This window comes from Sinocyclocheilus anshuiensis, unplaced genomic scaffold (assembly GCF_001515605.1).
Source record: "Sinocyclocheilus anshuiensis isolate Anshui unplaced genomic scaffold, SAMN03320099.WGS_v1.1 scaffold1082, whole genome shotgun sequence".
In the NCBI taxonomy this organism is placed as follows: Eukaryota; Metazoa; Chordata; class Actinopteri; order Cypriniformes; family Cyprinidae; genus Sinocyclocheilus; species Sinocyclocheilus anshuiensis.
The window spans coordinates 2,937,674-2,947,932 of NW_015542379.1; the positions used below are offsets into that span (position 1 = coordinate 2,937,674).

Here is a 10,259-nt window from a genome sequence, read left to right on the forward strand (position 1 = left end):
ATTCTGCCATTTATAATTTGTCATTTCAACTGTTATTTGGAAAATGTTTGAGTTGATGGAGAAACTGGGTGATTAGTGAAGTCCATCAGAAGTTGCCAAATTACTCCATCATTCTGATGTTAAGAAAATATTCTGCACAAGAAGCCACTGATTGCTGCATGTGAAGGCCAGCCATCTTTCCATCTGTCACATTCGCTCCCAAAATAGCCTTCAACCTGCTGCTGAAGCACATAAATCACTTCCTCTCTGAAGCAGCTTCTAACTCGCTTTTGGCTCTTGTGTGTCGCTTTTCTTTTTTATTTGGAAGAAGTTGTGAAATAAAGCTAGTTTTTGGACTATATACTTTTATAATGTTCTCTAGATTGGAACAAAGCAGTGTCTCCTGCCGTCTGTGACCAGAAGGAGGCGCCATTGTCTATATATTGCTCCTGCATATAAGTATAAATAAAATATGTCTTAGAGGGACACGCTTTACCCGAAAAATTAATATTCTTTCCAGAAATATTTTTAACAATCCAATTATATAACTTATAATTTATAAAAACATTTTGTTACATGTTATATTATGCAAAAGTTGGATTCGGTCCTTGCATTTGATTGTAATTGAGAGATGTGCAACAGTTGTTCCTGTGTCGTTTGAAACTAAACAGACGACATGAGTCTAAAAAGACAAAAATTGTCTACAATATATGTTTCTAATAAATTTTTTGGTCACACTTTATTTTAAGGTCCAATTCACGCTATAACTAACTATTCACTTCTGCCTCAGTAAACACTTAGCCTAATTTGCTGCTTATTAATAGGCAGAGGCGGACAAAGTACTCAACTCCATTACTTGAGTGAAAGTACAGATACTGCTGGTGAAATATTACTCCATTACAAGTAAAAGTTGTAAAGACAGATTTTTACTTAAGTAAAAGTACAGAAGTACTTGCTTTTAAAAGTACTTAAGTACCAAAAGTAAATTTCCTTTTTTATGTCAATGCACTGTTTTATTGTTGTATGTAATACTTGCAATACTTAATAGTATACTTAATTTAACTGTATATAAAAATACACCTTGCTACGTGTACTGTGTTAGGCTAACCGAGAAAACATCAAATTTTCATTTTTGGGCGAACTATCCCTTTAACTGTGATATTCCGTTCAACATTTGATGTTACTTAAAAGGATAGTCCACCCAAAAATGAAAATGTCATATCTTAATGTCCTTCCAAACCTGGAATGGAGGCATGTTAGTAACCAAACAAAACAATAACACTGAGACATTTCTCAAAATCTCTCTCAAAACCCTCTGTAAGTACAAGGGTGTTTGTGAGCTGTGATGGTAAACTACAGCACTGGAACTGCCTTTGTGGTTGTCATGGTAACCAGCAGGAGGAGCAGTTGAAGAAGATTGTGATGGAAGCATAGTGAGGGCGTCTGCCATCATAAAACACAACTCCACTTCACAATAGGCTTACAGTTCTTCCTTTTATGGATGTAGAAGCTGCTGTTCAGTGAGAAGGAGGTTTAGAAATGCACATCAGTGTATTTTACTGTAATTGGACTGTTGAAAGGGCGAAGTAGATGTTGGATGATGAGTTGCTTGAAGAATGTACAGGATGTTCTGTGCATTTCTGCAGGAGACTGCAGAGGTAAATAATAAGCTGCTTACCGACAGAAATGAGAACGAAATTCTTGCCAAGACGTTGCAGTTGCTATGATGTTCTGAGTAATTTCTAGTGCACTGCTATGCACATATATATGGTGTTCTGGGTGATTATTAGGGTGTCAAATAAGCCCGACCTCAAAATATGATTCTGATTGCTCTATTGCTGGAATGTTTTTCACTCATTTTATCATCCACCAGATGGAAACCATGCATCCAACTGAATCTGATCACTTAGAATATGAATAGTATAGTGACATTGTCACGCCCCTGGACTTATTGTGTTGTGTTTTCCCTCCACATGTGTTCCGTGTACCCGTTAATTAGTTATTCCATGCACCTGTGTTTCTCCAATTATCCTGTGTTTATAAGCCATAGTCCATTCAGTTCATGTTTGTCGGAGATTGAACGTCTACCCATGTGTTTCCTGTGCACCTGTCTGCCCCGTGTATTCCCTTGGATGTTTGGCTTAATCCTATTGTTTTCGTGTACTCCTGGTCTCCTCGTTCCTCGCTCTGCGCTCCTCGCCATAGGCAAAGTGTGACAGAATCTCCGACCAAAATACAGTTACCTCCGTGTCTCCCCTCCGTTTTGTTTCCGTGTTTTTTTCTCTCAGTGTTTTTGTTTCCGTTGTGTGCCCGAATGGATCCCCTCCTTCGCCCCGAATTCATCCTCCTCCTGCTGGAGCAGGGGGAAAATTCGCTCGAGGGTCATACCAGACTGTTTCTGGCTGTTGCCCATCTCACCACATATCCGGACGACGCTCTTGCTACAGAGAGCGACAGAGCTGAGGATCGCCGCGGAGCCAGAGGCCGTGACGTCAGTCAAGGTGTGTGAGCCGGCAACAGCGCCTGCCACGAGGGAGAAAGCCACGGACGGTGTGGGCGCGGAGAGGAGCTCCGCCCCCTGCACCGCGGATGAGGGTGAGCTGAGTATGGCGCGGCAAAAGGGCCAAAACGAGGAGGGGAATCTCATAGACTGGGAGTCTGATCTGGAGATCGAACTGGCCCCTCTCCTCTCTCCATCTCCGCTGGTCCCGTCCAGCCCTCCTTCGTCCTTGGTTCCCTCATTGTGTTGTTTTCCCTCAACATGTGTTCCGTGTCCCCATTAATTAGTTATTCCATGCACCTGTGTTTCCCCAATTATCCTGTGTTTATAAGCTATAGTCCATTCAGTTCATGTTTGTCGGAGATTGAACGTCTACCCATGTGTTTCCTGTGCTCCTGTCTGCCCCGTGTATTCCCTTGGATGTTTGGATTAAACCTATTGTTTTCGTGTACTCCTGTTCTCCTCGTTCCTAGCTCTGGCAACAGCGCCTGCCACGAGGGAGAAAGCCAAGGACGGTGTGGGCGCGGAGAGGAGCTCCGCCCCCTGCACCGCGGATGAGGGTGAGCTGAGTATGGCGCGGCAAAAGGGCCAAAACGAGGAGGGGAATCTCATAGACTGGGAGTCTGATCTGGAGATCGAACTGGCCCCTCTCCTCTCTCCATCTCCGCTGGTCCCGTCCAGCCCTCCTTCGTCCTTGGTTCCCTCATTGTGTTGTTTTCCCTCAACATGTGTTCCGTGTCCCCATTAATTAGTTATTCCATGCACCTGTGTTTCCCCAATTATCCTGTGTTTATAAGCTATAGTCCATTCAGTTCATGTTTGTCGGAGATTGAACGTCTACCCATGTGTTTCCTGTGCTCCTGTCTGCCCCGTGTATTCCCTTGGATGTTTGGATTAAACCTATTGTTTTCGTGTACTCCTGGTCTCCTTGTTCCTCGCTCCACGCTCCTCGCCATAGGCAAAGTGTGACAGACATCTACTCAAGGCTGATTTTAATTTTTTTTTTCGTCAGTTTCAGTTAATATCATTGTTGTTATTGTTAACTTAAACTATGTTTTTTGTTCATTTAAATGAAGCCAAAATTGAATAAAACTTTAATATTAGACGGAAAAGCTTATTTTTAAATGAAAATTAGAAATTTGATTGCCTTTGCAACTAACTGGAAAAAAAAGTTCAAGTACTACAATTATAAAAACTGAAATAAAGCAAAATAGAAATATTAAATAATAATAATGACAAAAGCACGTGACAAAATTACTGAAATTTAAAACGAAACCTGAAAATATAAAAAGAAAATAAAACCAAATTTAATGCTTATAAATACTACTAAAATAACACTGGTCAATATTTGCTTACTCATTTTTACCGCATATTTTTTACCTTTAGATTATCTTTGCAGTTATGTAACGTTCACCTTAAGTTAATCTTGAAAAAAATTTAATTTTTAACAAATCTCAAAATGAATATCGATTTGTTATACTGTACATTACAGTGTTGTGATTCCTACGTTTACTTGTAGAACTTAAAACGATTTCTTTATTTTAAATTCATGTAGTCAAAATGGTAACAAATAAGGTCCTATTATTTAATGCATTATAACATTAACTATGGATAATACATTTTTACAGTATTTATTAATCTTTGTTAACATTATTAAACGGTTCATTTTTAGTTTATGTTAGCTTAGGTCCATTAAATAATATTAACAGATATTAACAATAACATTACCATTAACTGAGATTAATAAATGCTTCAGGAGTATATTTCATTTTTAGTTCATGTTTTAGTTCAAGTAATGATAGCAAAGTAATGGAACCATATTGTGAAGTGGGTAACATTTTAGATAAGGGAACACTATTCACAATTAACTAGTTGCTTACTAGCATCTTTGTACTGTTTATTAGAACTTATAAAGCACATATTAATGCTATTAATATTCTGGATCCTTTAATCATACCCCATACCTAAACATAACTGGTTCCACTTTACATTAGGTGGCCTTAACTACTATGTACTTACATTTAAATTAATAACTTGATACAATGCACTTATTACATACATGGTTTCACATTATACTTTTGCATGTAATGACATCTGCAATTTCTGTAATTACATTTATAATTATGCCTTAACCCACCCTTAAACCTACCCATACCATCAAATCGGTCCCTAACTTTTTTTTATGTAAGTACGTAGTAGTTAAGGTCACCTTAACTGATATAAAGTGGGACCACATAACTACTACAACAACTACCTTACTTACTATCAGTAAGCAGAAAAATAATAGATTTTTGAGGGAAAACTCTTGATTAATAGTGAATATGTGTTCACTACCCTGAAGTGATACCAACAAAATAATGTAGAATTTCAATATATGCCATTTATCAGCCATGAGATGGATATAATTACATGCATCCAGAAACTCTCAGTGATGAGACTGTGTAATGTGTAGGTGTCTGACTGTTGTTGCAGAGCTTCAGCTCCACTGACACAGCAGAAACACACTGAAATACACTGAGAGGAGGAGCGTGTGTGTCGTCACCAGCAGTGGCGTGTCCACAAGGGTGGCACGGGGTGGCAACTGCCACCCTTAAAATGAGCTTTGGTTACATACAGGTTTAAAATCATAACAATAAATAGTTTGATAGCTATGATACTGTTTTTAACATCAAATATTTTCACAGCTATGACAGGAAACACTGGCATCTAACAATGCCTTGGGAAAAAATCAGTTAATCTTAAAGCATATGCATAAACCCAAATAGGAAATTAAACAGTTATCGAATAAGCATGCATCTTATTCTGTGTTCTAAACTCCTGAAACATTGGTGCTTCGTATTTTAGAGCAGTCACTGCAATTAAGAAATAAATGAATCAAATCTGTATGTGCGTGTTTGTGTGAAAACCCCCTTTGTAATTGTTAACATTTTCATAAGTAACTGTAGGCTAATTTAATTACACTTTTTTTCTCAGTAACTGTAACAGATTGCACTTACATTTATTTTGTAATTAAATTACGTAATTCTGTTACATGTAATTAGTTACTCCCCAACACTGGTGTTGAATATACAGAATATATGGGGAGTACAAACACTGATCTATAGTTGCCACCCCTCATTCTGCTCTTGCCCCCTCTTTTCCACCCCATGTATAAAATCCTCGACACGCCCCTGGTCACCAGTCGTCACTCCCCTCCGCTTCTCTCTCTCCCCCGTCCTCAAACACACTCAGACCTTCCAGTCCAGCAAACCGCCTCCCTCTGTCTCTCTCACACACAAACACACAGCCGCAAGCGAACGACTGTAATCCATTGATCTGCTCTCCACAGCAGCGTATGCAGAGCAGGAGCAAAGAGAACCAAATCCGCACCGCTCTCATGCAGCGCTACATACTTCCTCTCCTCCTCATCCTCGGGGTGAGGGACGGACTCGGGACCCCTCTGACATCCAGCCCCGGCCCTACCGAGGCCCCCAGCGCGCCGCCGGACCCCTGCGAGGGCAGACCCTGTCTGAACGGAGGCGTCTGTAGTCGGGTGGGAGAGATGGAGGAGAGTCCGAGCACACAGATGCAGACTGACTACTGGGCTTATGCCTGCATCTGCGGACAGGGCTTCACTGGACAGAACTGTGAGGTGAGAGCAGAGTCGTGTTGGTGTGAATAAACGATCATAATCGTGTGTCTGTCAAAGGTCTGCAGGAGCTCTTGTGCTGTCGGTGAGATGTGAAGGAGAGTGCTACAGTACGTTGCTGTGGCAACAGATAGGAGAAGAGGAGAGGCGGCTCTGAGTGTGTGTGTGTGTGTGTGTGTGTTAGAGGTAAAGATCACAGCATTAATGTTTGTCTTGCAGTATCTGCGGTATGTGCGGTGTATTGATACACAAACACAGCAGAAATCATTCTCAGTCTGTCACCTTTTTGATTCATATTGCAAGTATGCAGCGTTGACCTCCTTGCATGCGGTTTGTTTTATAACAAACCACTATGGGACACTGAGGCTTTCTGTGATGGGTGATGCAAGCTTTATTTCAACCTCTAGTCAGGTGCAATGTGGTGTGATGATGGTCCAATCTGCATCACTAAAAAAAAAAGAAAGGAGAAAAAAAAAATCTTTAATCAATATATTTCTTGTTTTGCAGGAAAAATCTATACTTAAACAATAAACATTTACATTCAAATAATAATATTAAACATACTAATAAAAATGAGTTACTTGCTAAATTGTTTTCACAGAAAATATCTTTAAAATATTTTTATTTCTGCATATGATTGTTTTTCTTCTTAGTAAGAATAAACCTTTCTAAATGTTAGTTTTATGTGGAAAACAAGAAACTTTTACAATGATATGTATCCAAATATATTTTCATATCATTTATATGAATATAAATGTATTCACATAAATACATGTAAATATTTTCAAAAATATATGCTGTATGTGTGTGTCTTTATATATACATAATAAATATACACAGTACACATTATGTAAACAAAAACTTTTATTTTGGATGTGATTAATCGCGATTAATCATTTGACAGCACTAAATATAACACTATATTTTATTTATTTATTTTGCAGCTCATGCTCATAGATAAATTGCCTTAGGGAAAGTGTGAGGGTATTAGCCATAGATTTGTTGTTTATTGGCTGTGGACGCACATCAGCGTTAATACACTAATGGGAACAAAGCCTGAATGTGAGTAGCACAGCTAGACACAGTTAGGGCTTCTGACCTAAATAACACCAAAGCTTTGCTGGATCCAGAACAGAGATCCACAGAAGAGCTGCCTCACTGTGCGCGCATGTATATCCACTGGACAACAGGTGACACTCATTGTTAACTCAAAGTTAAGACATTGTGTGCGGTTGCATCTCATTGGTGTTTACTCTCAAGTGTGAAGAAGATGCATCTTTCTGCATGGACCCACAGTGTCCTGTCCTTTCCTCAACCTTAGTTAAAGTGTGCGTCTAAACCTGTGTCCTGTGACGTCATACAGCTCATTTACATCTCCCCCAATGCAGCCAGAAAGGATGCTGCTGCGTGATTGGTTTATGCACTGACAAGGTTCACCGCGATTGGTCGGCAAGGCTTGAAGTCATTGTGATGTCACTCAGTGTTCCATTTCTCCAGGCAAAGCTGGTGTTCTTCAGTCACCCTGTAACGAGACAGCCATTTTTCCAAACTTCATTAACTGCTGCTGACATGACTGGATGCATGTGATGCAGCAGAATCACATGTTTTTATGAAATTACTTTTTGTAAACACTGAGGAAAAGATTAATTGGAATGATTTTATTTAAGTTAGTAGCCTTTTTGCCCTTGAGGAGCTCACTTCACCTCTTAACCAGCATCTGACGCAAAGTGATTGTGTATGAGTCACCTGTCCTTTCTGATAACTCGTGTTTAGAAGGTGAAGGGGAAGGATGTATGTGTTTTTTGGATGTGCACAGTCACTTTTTTACTACAGTAGGTGGATGCATACTTAGAAACCGCAGATCTGTTTGCCGGTCATATCGCTAGGGATGATTATTTTAAGGGTCGTCATGTTTTTTTTTTCCTCTCCTCTTTGGTCTTTTGGCTTTGATTCCAGCTTGTTAAGCAGCAACGGGGATTCATTAATATTAAAGAGAGTGCTGGACTGACCATTGTTTCTACAAAGCTTTCATCTTTGAAAAATTGAAGACTCACACTAGTTGTATGGAGACTTGTAAGCCTGTAAGAGAGTGAGTCTCATTAAAGTAGGGATTTGCGGGTAGAATAAATTAATAAAATGAGAATTGAAGGGGTGAAAGAATAGATAGATATTTTGGAGGACATCAAATGAGGTACATATAGAGAGGGACATTCAGGAGAACAGAGAGCTGAGAGAGCACTAAATATGGAGGACATTAAAAAAGTTGTTATTAAAAATTGTTCTCTTTTATGTTGTTCCAAACCTTCATGACTTTATTTCTTCTGGGAAACACAAAGGGAGATATTTAGCAGAGATTAATGCACACTGCTCTTTTCCAAGCACTAGATTTAAATGTGAGCAAATGAGAATGAGATTAGAATTTTTTTTCAACGATGATTTGAAATTGAGTGCACACGTCAAATGAACTACTTTTATGATGCTTTTGGAGCTTCACTATGGAGCCCCGCACATGACATGAAGGGGGGAAAAAATAGTAAATCGTGCGCACAACATAATTCGTTCCCTCGTTTTACTAAATCGTGCGCACAACTTACTAACTCATTACCTCGGTTTAAATAAATCGTGCGCACGGCACGATATAATAATTTGTTCACTCGATATGATTCAACTTGTGTGTGTGATTTAGTAAAACAAGGGAACAAATTATGTCGTGCACACGATTTAGTAAAACGAGGAATGAATTATTATATTGTGCGCACAATTAAAAATTTTTTCCTGAATGTCATAGGCGGAGCTACATATTGCACAGTATTACCACTCATTTTTGGCAGAGTGCACCCTAGAGCTTTTTTTTCTTGCAATTGCAAGTGTATATCACGTAATTTCAAGAAAAAAAGTTAGAGAATTGCGAGACGTAAACTTGCGATTGTAAGGAAAAAAATCAGACTTGTGAAATAAAAATTTGCAATTACCTTTTTATTACCGTTTTACTAAATTGAGCAGACAACTTACTAACTTGTTCCCTCGTTTTAAATAAATCATGCACACAATATAATAATTTGTTCACTCGATTTGATTCAACTAAAACATGGCCACAATTTAGTAATGTTGTGCACACAATTTAGTAATACAAGGGAACGAATTATGTTGTGCACACGATTTAGTAAAACGAGAGAAGAAATTATTATATTTTGCGTCCCGCGCCATAACAATTCCCCCGGGGGGGGGGGCGCCCTGGAGGCTGGTACAGGACGAAGACACGGGAGGCCTCCAGGGCGGATCAGGGAGTTCAGGAGGCCATGGCGGATTCTGAGGTGAGGACAGGTGCCGAGAACCCCGGGGGCAGTGCCATGTCCATTATCGCCGATTGACACGCTGGAGCGGACTCTGGAGCGAGCTCTGGGACTGGAGCCGACATTGGAGCGAGCTCTGGTGCTGGAGCCGGCACTGGAGCGAGCTCTGGGGCTGGAGCTGACACTGGGGCCGACACTGGAGCGAGCTCTGGGGCAGGAGCTGACACTGGAGCGAGCTCTGGGGCTGGAGCACTTCCTGGGCTTAACTGGGGATCAGGAGCCCTTCCTGGGCTTAAAAAAAGTGAAAGTGAAAGTGACGTGACATGTGGCCAAGTATGGCAGGGGCCCTTCCTGGGCTTGCCACATGAACGCTTGGCTGACTTGACTGGGGAACTGCCAGCTGCCTTGGGTGAATCGCGGACGGCGGCGGACTGGTTCTGGCTCGGGACCGGACACTCCCCAGACACCGGAAGACACCTTCTCTCCAACACAGTCCAGTGGTGTCTGGGAGGTCCAAGGGGCGATGGGAGTTGGCCCCAAGCCAGAACAGGTGGTTTTTTATATGCATATAAACGTCTTCTGTTACGGAAGGAGACTCACACAGAGGATTAGAAAAATACAATATCGTTTATTTTCAACAAGGGGTGCAGATGGTTCGGGCAGGTGATTAATTGAGCTTAATATCAGTCTTTAAGGAAGATGAGAGTAACACCGTATTGGGTCCTCACAGGAGATCGTGGAAGGGAGACAGAGGACTGCACACACCTCAGTTGAAGAGTACACGGAGTTTTCACGGAGCTGATGACTGGAACGGACTAGGGAATGGAACACAGGAGAACACACTGGAGAAAACACAGCA

At 40.6% G+C, this 10,259-nt stretch overlaps 1 protein-coding gene across 1 annotated transcript in view; it reads left to right on the forward strand.

Moving 5' to 3' along the window:
• The first annotated feature begins 5,693 nt into the window (after positions 1-5,693).
• LOC107692522 (delta and Notch-like epidermal growth factor-related receptor) overlaps positions 5,694-10,259 on the forward strand; it is a 31,584-nt gene continuing 27,018 nt past the window's right edge. The window contains exon 1 of the mRNA XM_016491605.1: positions 5,694-6,110. Coding sequence (XP_016347091.1) covers positions 5,814-6,110 — 297 coding nt within the window. The 5' untranslated portion in view covers positions 5,694-5,813. The remainder of the gene's footprint in view (positions 6,111-10,259) is intronic.